Here is a 22160-nt window from a genome sequence, read left to right as displayed (position 1 = left end):
ATGGTAGTTCTATTTTTAAGTTTTTGAGGAGCTTTCATACTGTTTTCCATAGTGGCTGCACCAGTTTACATTCCTACCAATAGTACTCAAGTGTTGCCTTTTCTCTATATTCTCACCAACACTTGTTATTTGTTGTCTTTTTGATGATAACCATTCTAACAGGTGTGAAGTGTATCTTGTGATTTTGATTTGCATTTCCCTGATGATTAGTGATGTTGAGCACCTTCTGATGTTCCTGTTGGCCATTTGAATGTTGTCTTTGGCAAAATATCTATTCAGTTCCTCTGTCCATTTTTGAATCAAAAAATTGTCCCATCAAATTGTCTGACTTCTTTATATGTTTGGAATATTAACGCCTTATCAGATATATGATTTGCAGTTATTTTCTCAGAACCACACTGTCTTTTTTTTTTTTTAATTGGCTGTGCCGTGCAGCTTGCGGGATCTTAGTTCCCTGACCAGGTGTTGAACCCAGGCCCACGACAGTGAAAGCACTTAGTCCTAACCACTGGACCGCCAAGGAACTCCCAAGAATTACACTGTCTTGATTAGTGTAGCTTTGGAGTAAGTTTTGAAACCAGGAATTGTTAGACTTCCAACTTTGCTCTTCTTTTCCAAGATTGTTTTGGCTGTTCTGGGTCCCTTCAACTTCCACGTGAATTTTAGAATCAACTCGTCATTTCTGCAAAGAAGTGTCGGCTGGGATTTTGGTGTAAGGAATAGTTTTGGATCTGTAGGTCAATTTGGGTTCCCCTATTTGTTTTCATGGCTTCTTTATATAGTAGTTAGCAGTTTATAATTACATATTGTTTACTTATCTGAGAAAGGATATGATTGAAGTGTGAAATAATAAATGAGAATGTGAATATAAATTTAATTATGTTATTCTAGAATGTTAAAATTGGGAGACATACCTTGAATTTAGTAGTAGTTATGTTAGGATTTTTTTCAAATAGTCATTTCTTTAGTAGGTGGTAAATTCTTTAAACTTTTTAATCACAGTGGGTTTGTAGACTAGTAATAAAGATAGACTTGAATAATTTTAGAATGAATGTTCCAAATTTAAAAAATTCTCCTTCAAGACAGTCCTGCCTTTAAATTAAAAAAAAAAAAAAAACAAACCAAAAACAACCCTTAATATAACTGAATAGACTGAAATTTATCAAATATATCAGTTTTAACATACTTTTCTGTTATGTTTAACCAGTAGTAGGAAGAGGTTTGGTGGGTAGAAGAACATGCCAGTTTAGGAATTCCTTATTTTTAAATGACTGTCAGCAATTATACTGTTATTTCCTTGATCCCAAGATGGTGTAGATGATAAGACTCACTTTGATTTAATAACAAGATTTATTAAGATATGTGTAAGAAAAGAGATAGAAACTGAATAGGAACTATAAGAACAAGGGAGTCACAAAAAGAGGAGTATAGAGTGCCTTTGGAAAAGGTGGTATTTTGAACTGGCAATGGGGAAAATAATAGGTAGAAAACCAAGAAGCAGAGCATATTGTGAAATAGGAGTTTATGTAAGGTGACTAGAGCATACTATATGTAGGAAGGTGGGGTGTATTTTAGCTTAGAGTATCAAACTGAGAGAAGTTAATATATCAGCAGCTTGCTTTGGGACTTCCTGGCTTTTTGACATAGCATCCTTTTGGGTTAACTATTTGAATGGTTGTTTAATTTTCCAGTTTTGTATTGACTCGGAAAACACATGCTATATAACTGTAGGGGTTTATTATATTTATTAACCACAGGTAATTGAAATACAGTTTGTAGAAATTTACCTGAAAGTTCTTTAAAACTTGTGATTCAAGATTTTAGATGATTTAATTTTGGATGTTCCAGTATATTTTTGGCAATAACTTAAATTTTTGACAAAGAAATATTTGCACTTAAGAGAGAAGTCACGTTTCTTAATCACTGATTCCTAATTACTGGGGGAAAAGATTCTTCTCTTTTTATCTTTAGTTATCACATTGTCTAAAAATCGGACTCTTTTTTTGTATACCTTTTTTTCCTCTATAATAGTGGATAACAGTAACCCTTCAAATTCCTTTTTTCCATTAATAGGATTTGAGTTAATAGGAAATGTGTTTTGCTAAAGATATTTGAATTGGTTTGCTCCTGACATGAGTTCCTGTAAGATAAGCAACTCATATGATCCAGGAAGTGCTGGAGCCTTTTTTTGCTTGTTATTCTGTCCTACTCATGTCTTCCAGCTTACCATTCCGTTAAAAATATTTTCAAGGTGGTACTGTAACTTTTTTTTTTTTTTTTTGAGGTACGCGGGCCTCTCACTGCTGTGGCCTCTCCCGTTGCGGAGCACAGGCCCCGGATGCGCAGGCCCAGTGGTCATGGCTCACGGGCCCAGCCGCTCCGCGGCAGGTGGGATCTTCCCAGACCGGGGCACGAACCCGCGTCGCAGGCAGACTCTCAACCACTGCGCCACCAGGGAAGCCCTGTAACTTTTGATTTACAGATATCTTTGTGATTGACCAAGACTGGACTGGTAGAGTGAAGAAATTCTCAGACCTCTTTATATTCTAGCTTTAACTAGTAAAGTAGAAGTAAATAGAGATGCCTGAAATTAATACAGCATTGTAAATCAACTATACTTCAATAAAAAAATAAATGAATAAATAAAAATAAGTAAATAAAGGAAGAGAGAATATCAATAAAGGAGTCCCACTGAAACTGATTAGCTTTAGTCTATTTGTGAAATTTAGATTTTTCATATGTGAAATCTAACTTAGCTTAGAAAATACATCCCTGAATAGTAGAATGGTGACAATTTTGAGAATCCTCTTTTTTGGTACATTTCCTAGTTTTTAGTTTACATGACCGGGTATTTGAAAATTCTTCTCACTTGTTTTTTGTGTCTATTTAATATATTTCCTCAGATTATTAATTTCTCAATTTCATCCTTTTTTATTGCAACATAAATGATATATAACATTGTCTTTGAGTTGTACAACATATTGATTTGTTACATTTGTATATTGCCATATGATTGCCACATAGCATTAGTTAATACCTCTGTCACTTTGAAAATCCTCTTTTACACATATTTCTGTCATAGAGAACATGAGTATATTTTTTTAAACACATTTTGGTTATGATTAACTGTTCTTATAAAAATAGTTTTTCTTGTAGTCAAATGTAATTTTGGTATTTATGAAATGCTTTCTTCTATTCATAGTAACACTTTGTTCAAGATAAATTATCTTTCTTTAATAGGCTGTAAGTGGGTGTAAGAACATGGTTCTAAGTTAACTTTTTTTTATCTAAAATGTGTTTATTGGGATGGTTTCCCATTCATCTTGATTCCAGGGGCTTTTAGTGCTGCTTCCATCTGAAAGAGCACCCTTCTGTAAGCCTTGCTTTTCCTCCTGTAGGCTGGCAGAGGATGGTAGAGCAGCCAACACACAACACTACTGTTTGTGCATGGCTAAAGACGGTGGTGATTTTATAGCATCCTGGGCATTTCACATCCATGAAATAGGAATTGGGGCTCTGCATCAGGCACTTCTTGTGTTTCCTCTTCTCCTCTTCTGGAGAGGGATGAAGGAGATCCTTTGCTAGAGGCATGTTCTCGTGGGGAGGTCGTCACTGTCGGAAAGCTAATTTAACTTTTTGAATAAAGTGAAGCATTTGAGATAGATGGTAATTAGCCATATCAGACTGAAAGTTATAAAATATCAGTTTCTAAAGCAGTGTATTCTTTTTCTTCTTTTTTTAAATATTTATTTATTTATTTGGCTTTGCCGGGTCTGAGTTGTGGCACACATGGGATCTTTAGTTGTGGCATGTGGGATCTAATTCCCTGACCAGGGATCAAATTCGGGTCGCCTGCATGGGAGTACGTGGACCAGCAGGGAAGTCCCTAAAGCAGTGTATTCTTAATGCTTCTTAAAAATATTTAATTAAAATTTGATGAGCTACATTGTTATATGGCTCAAACTCCAAAAAGTATAGAAATATATACAGTGAGAAGTCACTTTGCACACAGGATACTATATTATAGTGATTTTTTTCTCCAGTGTATCCTTCCAGAAGTATTTTAAACATATACAAGTAAATGCTGCATATATGTATTCCTTTATTGCAAAACCTACCTACTTTGAACACTGTTCTGTATCTTGCCTTTTTTTTTTGTTTAACATATCATGAAGATTTTTCCATAGTGGCACAGTATTATAGTTTAACCATTTTACTTTGATGGATCCTTTGACTTGTTTCCAGTCTTTTGCTCTTACAAGTAATGTTACAAATGACTAACCGGAGATCTACCTCATTCCACCAGTGTGCTAGGGTATTTATGGGATAAGCTCCTAGAGGGGAATTGCTGAGCTTGTATGCGTTTATAATTGTGGTAGATATTGGCAGTCTGCCTGATATCTAGAGCAGTGGTTTTGAACCAGGGGCAGTTTTATTCCCCAGGGAGTCATTTGGCAGTGTCTGGAGGCATTTTTGGTTGCCACAATTTTGGGGTAGGCTGTGTTCCTGGTATGTTTAAGAGCTGTTTGATTTCAGTGAACTCTTCAGATATGTTGTTCATTTTCCCATAAGAGTAAACATGCCCTTTGTTCATCATATAAATTTCAAATACCTTTTCTCTGTTTGTCTTTCAATTTCTGAATGGCAAAAACACTATGAACATTTTAAAAAACATATTGTATGTGGTAGAAATTTTTGAGTTTTAGTTGGAAATGCCTTCCCTAGTTATTAGTTATTCAAGGATTCTTCTATCTTGGGGTGGGGAGGCATTTTATTTTGCTCATTTTGATCTTTGATGTATTTGGAATTTATCCTGGTATAAGTTATAAATACAACCTATTTTTTCCAGATCACTAGTTAATCATACTAACACCATTTAATAATAATCCATCTTTTTCTACTGGTTTAAAATACCATTATCACATACAAGCTTCTCATGTTTTTGACTTTAAAGTATGTTTTAATGGAATTACTATCCCAAAGAGATATCTGCACTCCTATGTTCATTGCAGCAATATTCACGATAGCCAAGATATGGAAACAACCTAAGTGTTTGTCTACAGATAAATGGATAAAGAAGATGTGCCTCTTTAAACAATGGAATATCATTCAGCCATGAGAAAGAAGGAAATATGGATGAAACCAGAGGGCATTGTGCTAAATGCAATAAGCCAGCCAAAGAAAGACAGATACTGTGTGGTAGCACTTATACGTGGAGTCAAAAAAAGAAACCCAAAAGACAAAGCTGATCTCATAGAAACAGAATAGAATGGGGGTTTCCAGGGATTTAGGGAAGGGGGAAATGGGGAGATGTAGGTCAGAGGGTACAAACTTTCAGTTATAAGATGAATAAGTTCTGAGGAACTAATGTATAGCATGGTGACTATAGTTAATATGATATTGTATACTTGAAATTGGCTGAGAGTAGGTTTTAAGCATTCTCACTGCATACATACATACATAACTATGGTGACTATAGTTAATATGATATTGTATACTTGAAATTGGCTGAGAGTAGGTTTTAAGCATTCTCACTGCATACATACACTGCATACATACACTAAAAATGAGTTAACTGTATGAGATGATGCATGTGTTTATTTTCTTGATCTTAGTAATCATTCCACAATGTATATGTATACCAAATAATCACATTGTATACTTTAAGTATATACAATTATACTTGTAATTTATTCCTCAATAAAGTTGGAAAAAGTATAAATAAAATATGTTTTAATATCTAGTAGGATGGCAAGGTTAGTCCCTCCTTACTGATCTTATTTGGATTTTCCTTAGCAATTCTTGATTTTCTATATGAACTTTAAAATTAGCTTATATGATTAAAATAATTGTTGGTGTTTTATTATAATCTGATTTTACTTCTAGATTAATTATATCTTTTATGATGTTGAATCTTCCTTTCTGAGAACATGGGTATGTGTTTATGTGTATATCTTAGGGGTGTTTTAAAGATGTCTTTATATAGATCTTAGGCTTTTTTAGTTTATTCCTGTGTTTTATTTCTTTTTTATTTGATTTGTAAGTAGGGTCTTTCATTACATTTCTAGCCAGTTGTTTGTATATATGAAAGCTTATTTTCTGTTTACTAATTTGTACTGTCACCATTTCAAGTTTTTATTGTTTTTGTTAGTTTTTAAATTGATTTTCCAATATACAACCATTATCTACAAAGAGTAATATTTTTGTTGCCGCCTTTTCAAATTATTATGCCTCTTATTTCTTTCTCTTATCTATTTGCATTTGCTAGAAACTCCAGAACAATATTAGGTAATAATGATGATAAAACACATTGTGGTAAAGTACTTTTTGTGGAAGTTTCTTGTATTTTAGGACAGATGCTTCCTTATTTCTACTTTAAACTTGAGGCTAACTTTTGGTGGATTGAGATGGATAATTCTTTTCATATTGGAAGTACTCATCTGTCTTTTTAAAGAGTTTTCATTGATAGTGGATGTAAATTTGCTAAATGCCTTTTCAGCATGATAAGACAATATGATTTTTTTTTTTCATCTTAACTCCATTAGAATGAATTATATGGGTAGATCTTCCCATCTTTAACCATCCTTGCATTGCTGGGATTCCGTCCACTGCTCCTCACGCCCAGCCCTGGGTCAAGGAGTATTAGTGTTTAATATTCAGTGCTTTTTTCTGACAGGTTTATCATGTTCATTCTGATAGCTATGAGACACAAAACCAGCACTATGGAAGAAGCTTAACAAAAGAAACTCTAAAGGATGGTAAGGATTGAAAAACCATACTTTACTGCTTTTATTACTACACAGTTATCAAAATAATTCTAAAGTGATTTCAGTTTTAATTCTCCTTTGGTATAATGATTCAGTTCACAATAAAGTCTTAACATATATGCTTCTAAAATATTTATGGCCAAGATATTATAAAAGCAGTGATAGCACAGATTTCCAGAAATAATATTCTTTTAAAGTTTATTATTAGCTCTATCCAAGATGGGGCAGAACTTAAGAGTGATGTAAATAGTTTGAAGAATTTTTATTTTATGTATACAAAATAATCATCTATAGTGTGCCCTTAACAATTAGTATTTGCCTTGGTATACTTAACCAATAGCAAGCTAATATTCAGATTGGCTGTTGTTTTTGGCCATGCTGTACAGATTGTGGGATCTTATTTCCCTGACCAGGAATCAAACCCATGTCCCCTGCAGTGGAAGCATGGAGCCCTAACCACTGGATTGCCAGGGAAATCCCCAGATTGGCTCTTTATTAAAATATTTCTCAGGCTAATATGACTATTTTTTAGCAGTTTCTGTCCCGAAGTAGGGGAACAGCAAAATTTAATTACATGTATCCATAAATTCCCCAATATGATAAAATATGCATAAATAATTTTATAAGAGGCCTAATCTGATAGGTTAAAACATGTAAACGTCTCAATTTTGAATAACATACTCAACTTGGAGTAGTACTAGTCCCCAAAGTGAGCTCAACTTTTGTGAAAAGACTGATTTAATAAATATTTTCGAGAACATAAATTAAGTACAGTTATGGTTTGGTATTTTGGTAACAGGCTGTTGACATCATTAAAATTGGTTATGATTTGACTCAAGGTTCTAGATTAGTTCTTGAATGTGATTCTAACAAATATGTAATCTTACTGTAAAATTCCTCATAGCAAATGAAGCAAATCTTGGAATCCTGTTCCTTAAGAGAATGTATAGAGAGAGCACTAAACTAGCAGTCTACCTGTAGTAAATTTTTTGTCTAAATAAGGTATTTCATGTTACATATGTGTCATTTATATGTTATCTAGCAAGAACATCTTCACCAGAAATTAAGTTGAGTTCCAAGACTTTGTGTTTGACTAGAATTCTTATCTGTTCACTTAATTGCAGGGGCTGATGGGAGAAAATTAAAGAATTGTATCTAAGATGAGATTACTTCCCAAGTGATAGTTATTTCATAATTTCAATATAATGCTAGTATTTTCCTTTTTATAGGAGTCTCCCGTTTTTTTCATAATGGATTCTGCTTAAGAAAAGATGCTATTGCTGCCAGTATTCAGAAGATTGAGAATATTCTGCAGTGGTTTAAAAGCCAGAAGCAGCTTAACTTTTATGCAAGTTCATTACTGTTTGTTTATGAAGGTTCATCTCAGCCAACTACTGCAAAATTGAATGACAGAACTTTAGCAGAAAAGTTTTTGTCCAAAGGACAGCTCTCAGACACAGATGTACTAGAGTACAATAATAACTTTCATGTGTTAAGTTCCACAGCGAATGGAAAAATAGAGGCTTCAGTGGGCAAAAGCTTGTCCAAAATGTATGCTCGCCACAGAAAAATGTATTCAAAAAAGCATCACAGTCAGACTTCGTTGAAAGTTGAAAATATAGAGCAAGACAATGGGTGGAAAAGCATGTCACAGGAACATTTAAACGGAAACGTACTTTCCCAACTGGAAAAAGTCTTCTACCATCTTCCCACTGGTTGTCAAGAGATTGCGGAAGTAGAAGTGCGAATGATAGACTTTGCTCATGTGTTCCCTAGCAACACAGTAGATGAGGGATATGTTTATGGGCTAAAGCATTTAATTACTGTACTGCAGAGTATTTTAGACAATTGAATCCTTTGCTGCAATCTTTTAAAGGAGTGGGGCAATCATAATGAAGAGCAGCAGTTAATAACTCTGCACTTGTAATGCTGTGTAAAAAATTTGTATTGTGAGTCTACATTTTATTTGTCTTTATACTTTTGGTAGAAGGGTTAACTTTTTTATAATCTTACTCAGGAAAACTAATTATTTGTTCTTTAGAAAACTATAAAGAATAAAGAAACTTAGGAATGTTAAGCAGGGAATGTGGTGGTACGTGGCTTAAACATCTATTTGGCTTAAGCAAAATGCAAACCATTATTCAGTCATTACAAGTTTAGTTAGCTTTCTGTAGCCAATTTATTGTGAAATCTCTGTCCACCCATCCTTAACAATGAGCCATATCTAAACTCATTACATTATTAGAACACTTTCAAAAATCTAGAAAGCACAGGTCGATATCCTTAGTATTGCTATGTATGAAGTTATTAAAACTGGAGAAAATTCTACAGAAATAAGTACTGTTTCGGTTTTATATTAAAAGTTCAGACCAGCATATCAAAAGGTGCTTCTTAGAAGTAAAATGGTTTAGAATCATTGTATTCCAAAAGCAGATTTTCACTTTAATTCCCATTTATATACATATTTCAAAATACTTCTTGAAAAAGATCATTGAAATGGACAACAACAACAACAAAAGTCTTGACATTAAGGGCACTAATAATTAGTCTTGCCAAGGTTAGGGAAGAGAAAAGTTATTTGCAAGGAACAAAATGTTTTTCTTTTAAAATCTTTATGGGAAAATTGGAATTTTACTACATTGTGACAAGTATTATAAACCATATAATACCTTTTACTGCAGCTTCAAAAAGGTGGATGATTGAAACTCTTCTTCTTATTTCTCCTTTAAATAACTTTTGAGAGTTTTTTTCTTTTACAATTCATGTATTTATATGTCCCCATTTAGTTAAGCAGTGGTATGAATATATGTTGCTAAAAAGTGTTTCTCAGAATTCTAATAAGCAGTGAAGGACAACATCCAGTATTGTGAGTGTTATCAAAAATACTGTGTGTATATTAGTACATCATACAGAGTTTGGTACATGTCTAAATTCATGCTTCTGTTTCATTCTTACTTAAAACAGTTGTATATCATATTCAAGAGAGAAATTATAATTTAACTTCATGGAAGGGGGGGCAGTACTATTTTTCTTGGAAAAATTAGATTTGTAAGTATTATCTCTGTTTCACATCCACCCCTTTTAAAAAATAACTAGTTATTTGTTATTGGAAACATTCAGAACTTTGAAATTAAATTTGCAAATATGTTAAATGTTTATGTTTTCATTACTTGCACTTTGATTCACTAATAAAACATCTAAGTAGTTAACAGTTCTGCCATATTCCTGGAAATTGTTTTAGACTTGTGAACTGTTAGACTGTTTTCCCCCCAAAATTGCAAATTAAACTTTTAAATTCAAGGGCCTTCTTTTAGTGTGAAGGAAAGTATCACAATTTTATGTTTATCTCACCTTCCCAACCCTCTCTGAGTGTACTTTTGCAAGTATCTGAGCACAAAAAGAAGTAACAGATGCCCTATGGATTCTGTGCTTAGTAAATTTATTAGGCCTGAATACCTTTAAAATTCATATGCATTTGTTATAGCAAAATTTGATTATTTAAAATTTTTTATTTAGAGTCAGTGTAGGTATTTTCCATAAGGACTTCATATTTTTCTCTGCTGCCTAAATGGGTATTGCCGTAGCTTTTTTTGTGGGGATGAAGTTCAAGTCATAGTTAACAGAAATTTTTTAGTTTTACTTTTTTTGTCCCACAGTGTAGACTTTTGTTGTTGTTGTTATTTGGATAGTGGTTCAATAAATCTTAAGCTCATATAATTTAAACACTATTTTGAATCTTAACAAAACAAGAGACTTTTTTTTGTATGGGGTGGTATCAACCTATATGTACAATGAATTTAATAAATTTAATTATTATCAGATTTTTTGTGCATTTTAGCTCAATAAAGTGTGAATCAGTTCCATATTTTCTTTATCCATATTTGGAAATTTAGTTTTGTATAATCAGTGTCTTACCTTTTTGATACAGTAGATAATGTTTTGTTTTAATAAAACAAGAAACACTTTTATCTTTTGTTCTTCAGGGAAGAGATTCACATTTAATTCTGTTTGTTTACATTTTTTTCACTGTTATCCAATGCCCATTTTATGTTACTTTATAAGTAAGCTTACATGTAACAACAAGCATCTATTTGTGTTATCTACATGTGACTATTTTACTGTCTAGTCCAGTCATTTAACATTATGCTAAAATTTACCACTGTGGGGATGAATGATCACTATTCACCAAGCATATTTAAACATTTAAATGTTCAAGAAATAATAATAAGGATATAGTTTGGGTTAATAGGATTACCGTAGTGTTTTCCCCCTAGGAAATATAAATGATTTTAGTGTATTTCTTATGGAATGCACTCATGAAAAGGACTTTAAGAAATTGTGGATAGTGAATAATACATTTCTCTAATAAAAATTTAAATTGTACAATAGTTTTATAATAAAGTATTTACATTAATTGATATTTTAATATGGATGAAGTTGCATAGATTCAAATAAATTAAAATTGATAATAAATGCTAAATATTTTATCTGAATAGTTTTTCAAGAAACAGTTGTGAAAATGTGTGTATTAAATGACTGTAACATGGAGCATGTGGTATTTTCAACTCAGTATTCGTTATTTGTTTTATGTGTCTGGAAATTGTACTTACTATGCCTCTTTACACTACAATTTGCTGTTGTGGGGCTTTAGATTGTGTTCAACTGAATAAGATCTTTTTTTATGATTTTAATTGAGTATAATTTACTATTTTATGATTTCCAAGATGATGTTCTTCATATCTCTATACCGTATACACATCAAATTAATAATGTAACTTGAGAAGGTAGAATTAATTTTCAGAGATATCTCAGTTGCCATTTTCTTGTTTCATGCAACTGGAAACATATTTGTTTCTAGGACTTGGAATATTAAAGATTATGTAGGATGAAAGAAAATGGTAGAACAATGAAAGAATTTTATTTGTGAAATTACAGAAATTTTGTCCACTATTTTAAAGCATTGTCATCAGTTTAGTACCATTTGCTCTTAGTAGTTTGGCATTTGATACTTTAAAACTTGATTTGCTTTAAAAATTGTTTACAATGCTTTGTAATAATCTTCCTTATCCAGTGCCTTTAACCTTGATTTGATATATTTGTAGCCTTGGTTATCCTTCCATTACATCCTGTAATGTCTTCATAGCCTAGACTTCAATTAAAAAAAGTCAATTTGGTCATGTAAAGAGGTTGCAATTGTCTATTCATGCTTTAGGAAAACAAGTCATGTTGTGTATGGAGGCCAGGCATCTTAGTTCATTCAAAAATATAAATGTGACATTTTTAACCCCTGAATATAGTTGTGATGCAATCAGACAAAGCCCTTACCGTTTCCAGCATTCTTTCTAGATTGGGGTAGGTTGGGGGCTAAATTAAAATAGAGATATGGAGAAATGCTTATTTAAAGATAATAAAGTTAACTAGCATTCAACTTTGTGTAAAGATAAGGTAATAATTGAGTTGAGGTGAAGCAACTAACAATATGTTAAAGAGGTTAAAAATAATACTTTGCAGCATTGTAACCTCTATTTGACATTTGAGTTCAGGTAATAATTATAGATAGCATTAGAAGGCCTTAATTTTTCACTTTTGCTGGTAAAGGTACGTTTACTTAGACTGTTCATGTAGAATAGTGTTTTAACATAACATTACTGTGAAAAACATTCCATTACATATTCACAAACAAATTACTGCACATTTTAAAAATTGTACTTTACAATTTACTGCAAATATTTTAGGGCTCAATCTTCAAATCATTTGTATTTTAAATTTGGCAATGAATATGAAATTACTTTTTTGACTTACAGAATGATTGTATTGTTACTTAAAATGCTCGTTAATATTTTAAGAAGGTTGGAGTCTCCATGTTTCTGGAGTTAATATTTAAATTCTTATTACTTATTTTGATAGTGTTTAGTAAGAGGAAATAGTACTCATGCAATTAAACAAATTAGAATATACTGTAAAGAACATTTTTAATTGTTAAATTTGTCATCACTGAGGTTAAATTTTGGCCTGGTATTCACTTACAATATATATTAACATGTTTAATTATGAAGTGAAATAGTCTTAAGTATGATGTATGATGCACCTGCATATAAATGGATATGGTGTGCACAAAGACACTTTACTGTGGGAATTGAACTGGAAGATATATGAAAGCATGTGAAATTGCACCTAAAATTGTGTGTTATTAGTGACTATGCTAAATTTATTGTACTTGATGAATGAATGTATTTAGTCAAAGTTACTTTGGTTTAAATGTCTAAACAATGTCTTTTTAAAAAACGTGTTTGTAATTTGTACTATTGATGGGGGGTTCTTGGACTGCAGGGGTTGTTGTCAATGTGTGATTTGTGTTTTTATTTTATAGAATCATCTAATGTGATATACCGATTTTTATATAAGTGATATTTAGATAATTCTAATTACTGTATATTTGACAGCCTATTAAAATGTTTTGCATTGGAGCTTTTTTCATTAATTGTAGTATGCTAACAAACTCACAGTAGTTTGAAAATAACTTGTTCATTCAACAAATATTTGAGTACATGTTATATACCAAAAACTATAGGGATCATTAGAGATTCAAAGATGATTAAGACGGGATGTTAATGGAAAGAAGTATATGCATTGGAAGTGAAAAAAGTATGTAAACTATTTTGTTTGAATATTTATTTTTTCTATCATAGTCTAAAATCTTTGGATTCAATCTAGTAGGAGAAGTAGACTATAGGAGAAACAAGTTGACTTGGCTGTGAAAATATATACTGTAATTTAAAAACACCAGGAATAGGTAAGATATTTTTGTTTGTATTTTACATGAATCAGTTACTTAATTAGTGACCAAGTTTTTTTTTTTTTTTTCCCATTCATTAATTAAAAAGAAAGAGCACAGTCCAATACCTACCTATGCCTTATCAGGCAGTGTATTTGGCCTTTGGAGATTTTAAAAAGTTGAATAAGGGATCTAGTACTTGTCCTCGAGATATGTGCTGTCTGGTAGAAGAAAACCATGTAAATGTGGGAAAAATGTTATTGGGGCTATGTTGTATACTTACCAATATCCAGCAGGGATGGAGAGGGGAATCAGTTTTGAATAGCATGTAAGGAGGTGAACAATTCACAGACTCAGCAGTTGTGAGTCAGCTCTCAGAGGTGGTATGGCGTTACTCTTTTATGCTGCTGCTGTGAACTGTGGGGAGGAGCAGTTCTGTGTGAAGTACACTCCCTCAGTATCCACAGGGGATTAGTTCCAGGGGCCCCCACCTATACCAAGATCCATGGGTGCTCAAGTCCCTCATATAAAATAGCTAGTACAGTCAGCAGTCCATATCCATGGGTTTCAAATCTGCAGATACAGAGGGCCTACTGTATATTTATCTAAAAACTGTATATAAGTGGACTCATCCAGTTGAAACCATTGTTGTTCAAGGGTCAACTGTAGTTTCTTCCTTTTTAAGACAGGCTGCCTAAGGAAGGAAAAAAAAAGACTGGCTGCCTAACTGCTGAAAATAACAGGGAATCCCGTTGCCATAGTCTCCAAGTTAGGGCTAAGTATAGGAACTAAATAAAACCTGAAATGAAATAATAAGTGAAAATAATAGTATAATTAAGAGTGAAAGTAATCACTTGGGGATCTTGTTAAAAATGCAGATTCTGATTCTGCAGGCTTGTGAGGGGTCTATGATGCTCGTGGTTCATGGACCACACTTTGAATAGCAGTGTTTTCTAAAAGATTTTTTGGGGGGTGGAGTGTGTAGTGGAACTTGGATTACTTTGATCCAAGGAACAGAGCTGTTTGAAAGCCAGGAGAGTGCTGAGAAAGAAGTGGGTTTACAATGTGTGAAAATACAGCCAGCAATGGTTCAAGGTAATATGGCCATTCTCAATTGGAAGAAAAGTTCATTAGCTATGCGAGACAGACCATTAAACCTTCCTTTGGTAACAGGTGTTAAGAATTCTGTAGTAATAGACTTGTCATTTTCTATTACTTGTATGTGAATGTTGACTACTTTGCCAACTGAAAGAAACATTTCTGCATATGCTTGTTAATTATGTTGTACTTGCCATCTAACAACATTCTAGAGATGCTTTAGGCATAAATGACATGATACGATTGGTTTAGATACTCTGAAATATTTTAAAGTCAGATCTGTGTGTTTCTAAGAGAAGTTAGTTTAAATTGTTATTAAGTTAATATAATTTGACAAACTACTTTGGGATGGGCACAAAAAAGGTGATGAATGTGGAAGCACCATGTGGACACATGTTAGTCTATGGAAGAATAAAGAGTATCACATACATTTTGAAGAATATAAACTTAAGTTAAATGTATAGGCTTAATTTACAGCTTATAATTCAAATATCCTTGTTTTTTTAAATTTGTAAAGAAACCATAATATCATAACTTTTAGTTTTCATCAGTCTTAACTTCCATTTTTCACTCCCTAGTATGATTGACCCTAATCCATCTAGGTTATGCTTGAGGCAGAGAGGACAGTCTAAGTTATGGTAGCCTGACCACTCTGTCAGCAATTATTTCTGCATAACACCTCAAAATGTAAGTGGCTTAAACAATCAACCATTCTTTATTATTTGTATGGATTTGCGAGTCAGTTGAGTTTTTCTGGGGATCTTGGCTGGACTTAGGTTTCTATCGATAAAATCAACTGGCAGGTCACCTGAGTGGAGGCTAGTGAGGATGGGTTGTGAGCTAGTCTAGTCAGGCTAGCTTAGGTATTTTCTCTTAATGGTAGTAGGGGTCCAAGAGAAGATGCTGAAACATGCTAACAGGTTTCAAGCTTGTTTGAGTCAAGGTTGCTACTATTGCCAAATCCTGAGTCAGTGTGGGAGGATACTACAGAAGGACGTGATGCTGGGAGGCCACAATGCAATCAATAGCATACTCCAATCTCAGGCCAGCTCACACAGGGCACCAGGAAACTGAGTCTTAACATATCATGGTCCATGGTTTCATCAGGAAGCAATATTGAATCAAGTTAGACAATGGATATTTAATTCTGGTGATGAAATCGGGCAGAAGGGCAAGGAGCATATGCAAATTTTAAAATCTCTTTTCTTGTTTCTTTTTTTTTTATTTCATTGAAGCTTCCACCCATGACCTCCCCTAGGTAGAACCCACTGGGCAGTTTCACAGTGTTGCCATCCTCAATTTATATATATATATATTTTTTAATTTGAATTTTATTTTATTTATTTTTATACATCAGGTTCTTATTAGTTATCTATTTTATACATATTAGTGTATATATGTCAATCCCAATCTCCCAATTCACCCCCCACCACCACTTTCTCCCCTTGGTATCCACACGTTTGTTCTCTACATCTGTGTCTCCACTTCTGCCATGCAAACTAGTTCATCTGTACCATTTTTCTAGATTTCACATATATGCATTAATATATGATATTTGTTTTTCTCTTTCTGACTTCACTCTGTATGACAGTCTCTAGGTCCATCCACGTCTCTACAAATGACCCAATTTCGTTCCTTTTTATGGCTGAGTAATATTCCATTGTATATGTGTACCACATCTTCTTTATCCATTCATCTGTCGATGGGCATTTAGGTTGCTTCCATGACCTGCCTATTGTAAACAGTGCTGCAATGAACATTGGGGTGCATGTGTCTTTTTGAATTATGGTTTTCTCTGGGTATATGCCCAGTAGTGGGATTGCTGGGTCATAGGGTAATTCTATTTTTAGTTTTTTAAGGAACCTCCATACTGTTCTCCATAGTGGCTGTATCAATTTACATTTCTACCAACAGTGCAAGAGGGTTCCCTTTTCTCCACACCCCCTCCAGCATTTGTTGTTTGTAGATTTTCTGATGACATCCTCAATTTATATTACTATGTTGTTATAATTTGGGGAGTGGTTTGGTATCCTCAGCAATCTTGTGTTATTCATGAATTTCCTTGGTAATAGCTTGAATGTCAGTTGATTTTCTTCCAACTGTGTGCAAACTCTTCTGTTTCTATGCAAAAACAATGCAAAAAAGTACTTTCTATTACATATTATAGACACCAGTTCACCAGTTGATATTAAAACTATTTTTTAAAATTGAACTAGTAGTTTTGGTTCAGTTTTTAAGTACAGAGGCTGTTTAATTCTAAAATAGTATTTGAACTTGAATGTGCTGTTTTATTGTCTGTTTAGCTGGACTTTAGTTTCCCTAAGTCAGAATTTCACATCAATTCATTAATTGTCATTTTCTCCCTACTGTTTTTTTTTTCCTGTTATTATGTAATACAACAGCAAGGGTGAAAATTCTTAGAATGAATGTCTGTTTACTTCCTTATTTCCCTTTCCTGTGCATTTCCTATTCATTTTCCCTGGAGGAGATACCATTATGGTTCTTACCCTTTAAATTTGTTCTGAATATATTTCTTGGAGAAAATAAAATTAATGCCTTTTTAAAAGAATGACACATTAGTGTCATTCTTAACATATCTAAAGCAGTCAGTGGGTTTATCCCTAATTTCTAGTTTCTAGGTCTATGATAATTCTGTATAACCTTAAGTGGGATGATTAATCAGACTTGTGCTCAGTAACTACGCAAATATATGCTATGTAGCTTTTCCTGGCTGTTTAATTTTTATTTTTTATAGCTTTTGTAGAGACCTTGCTTTTACAAAGGGTTCAAGTATCTCACTCTTTGAAATATGATTTTTGTATTACACCATAAATAGCAGATAACATATCAGAAGCTTCCACACAACAAATCTACAAATAACTTCAAGTATCACAATGTTCTCAAACTATTTATAGTAATTCTTCCAAAAGGCTTTGTAAAGTTTCTTTCATTTACAGAAGAAGATATTGATGGTACATGGCAACTGTTTTTGTTCCCCCACATCTAAATAAGTTTAGACCAGGAGGTACTACGTGTTCTGTAGTCATTTCCAGAATCATTGTTATTTCTGCCTCTTTCCTTGAACAAAACAGAAAAAATATCTATAATCAAATCAAATGCTGAAAATATCATCCAAATTCAAAATGTGGGTTTATGGGCTCTTACTCTTTTTTTTAAATTGAAATATGATTGACATACAACATTATATTAGTTTCAGGTGTATAGCATAATGATTTGTATATGCATATATTTTGAAGTGATCATCACAATAAGTTTAGTTAGTATCCCTCACCACACATAATTACACAATTATTTTCTGTGTATGATGAGAACTTTTTATAATCTACTCTCAGGCAATACTTATTTCAAATATCCAATGCATATAGTATTATCAACTATAGTTGCCATGCTGTACATTACATCCCCATGAATGACTTATTTTATGACTGGAAGTTTGTACTTTTTGACCCCCTTCAGCCATTTTGCGCCCCTGACCCACCACCTCTGACAATCACCAATCTGTTCTCTGTGTCTATGAGGTCTTTTTTTTTTTTTTTAATTCCACATATAAGTAAGATCAGGTGGTATTTGTTTTCTCTGTCTGACTTATTTCACTCAACATAATGCCTTCAAGGTCCATTATGGGCAACATGCAGATACTCTGCATGTTAAAGAAGATGTTGAAAGCCAGAACTAAATATTGGATCATTTCTATTTGAGACTACTATATAACACAGGAAAAGAGTTTAAATATATACTTAATTACATTGGTTCAGATTATAGAAATGAATTAAAAATGTTAACTTGTAGCTAAGCAGAGAGCTTTCTTATGAATATACAAAGTATATGAATGCTCTCAAGATATGCCATGTATAGAAATGTTTATTTTTGCTTTTTTTCCCCTTTTTACCATTTTATTGAGGTACAATTCAAGCCGTTTTAGTAAATTTGTGATTTAAATTTCTGAGCCATCACCACAATCCAGTTTTAGAACTTTTTAATCGCCCCTCAGATTTCCCTCAAGCTCATTGGACTCTTTTCACTGTTCTTAATGAGACAGAGGAAACACACACACACACACACACACACACACACACACACACACACACACACACACACACACACACACACACACACACACACACACACACACACACACACACACCCCCATCTTAAAGGGAAAAGAAAAATCACCAAGTACCACCTAGTGGTGTGTAAGTAGATAGCAAGTTGTTATTCGAGTTCTTGAAATCCTCAGATTCACGTTTCCTTGTTTTCTTCTATGGGATCACTAAATCAGCTAAAAATATTTATGGTTTATAATTTAAAGTCACCTTAAAAATTTCTACGATTATCTAAAACCCTTACTAGATAAATTTTTTAAAGTTTAATTTAAAAAATTAATGACATTCTTTCTTCAAGTGAGAGTTTAATTGGAGCCTCAATATGTTTAGCTGATAAATGCTTAACAAGTTTGATTGAAGCAGGGATGGGGGGCCACTTGTTCCCCCACTTGCTGAAATTAACTTTATAAAGAAAAGACTGGAGAAATACACAAAAAATAGAAAGAATAGTTACCTTTGGGTATTGGAAAATGAGTGAATTTTTCCTTTTGGTTTTATTTTTCTCTTGAATATGTATTTATAATTGAAAAACTTTATTTTTAAAGGTGAACATCGAATTTCAAAATATTGCAAAAATGTTCAGCAAAATCCGTGAAAGATAGTAATTTTCCATGACTATACCCCATCTGGATTCTTCCCTCTTGGTGGCAGTAAGTACATCACTCATAGCATAAGATTGAAGGCAGTGGCTAACTGAAGGGGCTCCTGCCCCAGCCTCACAGTCTGACTCTGTCGCTGGGAATTCCACCTGTTACCTGACTTCATTGGTGCTCAATGTCCCAAGGTTAATTAAATGCTGCTCTACAGTGTAACATTCATATGGTGAAATGCACGTGATTCTGATAGCATTCCTAGAAAACAGTGCTTTAGTACAGAAAAATTATTCAGAGAAACAATAATTTCAATTATCTAATTAGAGACATCAAATTGAATAATAATAATGAATACCTAATATAGATTCCAGTTCTGACTCTGATTCTTACTATCTGTGTGGCCTTGGGCAAGCCACTTGACCTCCTTTTGTTGAATTTATTTCTCATCTATAAGCTGGAGATAATAACCTACCTTATAGGGTTCTTAAGGTATTAGGTGAAATAATACATGTATACCATATATTAAGAACACAATAAATGTTAGATATTGTTACTATTATTTTACTATTAGTATTATTTTCTTAGAGTGGTGTGTGAGAGATCTGGCTTAACCTGTGACTGTAGAGGAAATCTGATCACAGCAGTCCCATAGGTGTAGATAGAAAACTAAAAGTATGGAAAGGTAGGATTCAGGTGCTGTCCTTGGTTCTGAAACCACCATCACTCAGCACGGCAGGATTGTTGTGAAACCTTAGGATACTGGTGATTCCTAAGTGAAGGGAAATGTACACATACACACACATGGAGAGCGAGAGGGAGAGGATGAGGGAGAGCAGAGCATAGCTCCTGAGAATTTACCAGGATGTTTGGTGGGAAAAAGTGCTTGATGTTTTCAAATTACATTGCTTGCTATCATCAAGACAGAAACAAGCAAACAAATCCCTTGCTTTTGGCAGAGAGCTTTGGGCGTGTATCTGGGGGAAGTTTATATATTTCTTCCCTCATTGCTGTATTTCCTTATCACAGTAGCTAATCACCTTGAGATTAGTATCTAATCACTAAGCTGCAAGTTCCCCGAGGGCAGGGACTGGGTCTTGTGCACCCTTGTGAGGACAAAGAATAATGCCTGTTTCTTAGTCAGCTCGAGCTGCCTTAACAAAATATGGTAAACCAACTGGCTTAAACAAAAAGAATTTATTTCTCACAGCTCTGGAGGCTAGAACTGTGAGATCATGGTGTCAGCAGGTTGGCCTTCCTGCTGTGTCCTGATATGGTAGAAAAAGAAAGAGAGAGGGACAGAGAGAGATTTCTTATAATGGCACAAATCCCATCCCACCTACCCTTATGACCTCATCTAACCCTAATTACCTCCCAAAGGCCCCATCTCCAAACACCATCATATTGAGGATTAGAGCTTCAAAATATGAATTTTGGGGACAAAAACATTCAGTCCATAACAGCCCGGAAAGTGGGAAGCACACAGCGCCTGTCGTACTGAAGGCCCTCAAGAAACTGTAGTTATATATAAAAGGGAAGCTGCAACCTGAGCCTCAGTGTTTTGGTTTCACTGTATAATTCTTTTCCATGTTACAGATCACATAAGATGAACTGGGTAGTGGCACATACAACTTTGTCATTGTCTTTGTTTCCTTAGCCACATGCACCTGCTTAGCATAGAAGATGTTCAGATTGACTGTGCTGGAAGAGGCGGGGGCGGGGTGCTGGAGATGTGAAACACATCAGGATGGAGCCTTAGTGCCGGAAAAGACCCTAGCTACACTCAGCGGAACATTGTTGGTTGGAGCCTATATGGACTGCATTCTAAAGGTAGTTTAATGTAGCCTGCAGTCATAGCTAAGACTTACATTAGCAGTTATTATGTGCCAGCTCTTCTAAGCACTTACATATGTTGACTCATTTTAATTATTACAAAAACCCTAAGGTATTAAAAGTATTATTATTGCAATTTGACAGATGAGGAAACTGAGGCAAAAATATGTAAAGGACCTTGACTAAGGTCACACAGTGAGTGCCACAGGGGAGGTTTGAATTCAGGCAGTCTAGCACTAGTGCCTGTGCGCATAATCACCATGATATAGTATCTTCCCTGAAATTTGAGCAACATACTAAAATTACACCTTTTCCTCTTGGGTTTAGTCCCTCGGCATATACTCATCTTCTTACTGTTAATATTCAAAGACTGTGAGGAGTGGTGGAAGGAAAGACTGGGGATGGGCATTGAGAAGTGACTTCCTTTGGCAAAGGGATTCACTCATATAAAGGAATTACAGTGTCTTTAAGAAGGTGGGGGCCAGCCTCATCAGGCAGGGGCAGAGAGGCTGGTTCAATTGTCTGAGAAGGTTCATTTGGGGGTGGGATGTTGGAGGCTTAGAGTAGTCCAAATCTTCTAAAACCTGCCATATATGCTTAGTCAGATTCTTGGTACACTCCTTTATGACCAATGCTGTAACTGCCACGTAAGAAATCATGAAACTGTCAACTCAGCAACCTGAAGGAGTTTGGTTCCCAGCTACCTTCTCAGCCTTGGTTCTAAGTAATAACAGTCTCTAGTTGATCCTGGTCCAAAGAATTTAAGGATTTGAACTTCTCTTTGTTTAAACTTTCTGGTTTTGTTAGAAGCATCCACCCCACAATTTTGGATTCCTCATGGTCTTCATACTATTCTATGGCCAGAGAGCAGTTCAGTTCAGTTCCTCTAAACCTCCCTCAAAAGTCAATTCATTCCAAGTGATACCAAGAATTAGTTTAATTAGGTGATTCACCACAGCATGCTATGAGTTGC

The 22160-nt window shown here is 34.1% G+C and overlaps 2 protein-coding genes across 6 annotated transcripts in view; one reads left to right on the top strand and one right to left on the bottom strand.

The window, feature by feature from the left end:
• IPMK (inositol polyphosphate multikinase) overlaps window positions 1-13234 on the top strand; it is a 41883-nt gene extending 28649 nt beyond the window's left edge. For all 5 annotated transcript variants that reach the window (XM_067710157.1, XM_067710154.1, XM_067710156.1 and 2 more), the window contains exons 5-6: window positions 6677-6758; window positions 7997-13234. In XM_067710157.1, coding sequence (XP_067566258.1) covers window positions 6677-6758; window positions 7997-8619 — 705 coding nt within the window. In that variant the 3' untranslated portion in view covers window positions 8620-13234. The remainder of the gene's footprint in view (window positions 1-6676; window positions 6759-7996) is intronic.
• LOC137208451 (small ribosomal subunit protein eS27-like) lies at window positions 3278-3615 on the bottom strand. Its single transcript, XM_067708886.1, has one exon. It carries the CDS (start codon window positions 3589-3591, stop codon window positions 3340-3342), a length of 252 nt encoding a protein of 83 aa, XP_067564987.1. The 5' UTR covers window positions 3592-3615; the 3' UTR covers window positions 3278-3339.
• Window positions 13235-22160: the final 8926 nt, after the last annotated feature.

This window comes from Pseudorca crassidens, chromosome 16, assembly GCF_039906515.1.
Source record: "Pseudorca crassidens isolate mPseCra1 chromosome 16, mPseCra1.hap1, whole genome shotgun sequence".
NCBI classification, from domain to species: Eukaryota; Metazoa; Chordata; class Mammalia; order Artiodactyla; family Delphinidae; genus Pseudorca; species Pseudorca crassidens.
The sequence above is the reverse complement of the archived record's forward strand: the minus strand, read 5'-3'. Positions and strand labels throughout refer to the sequence as shown.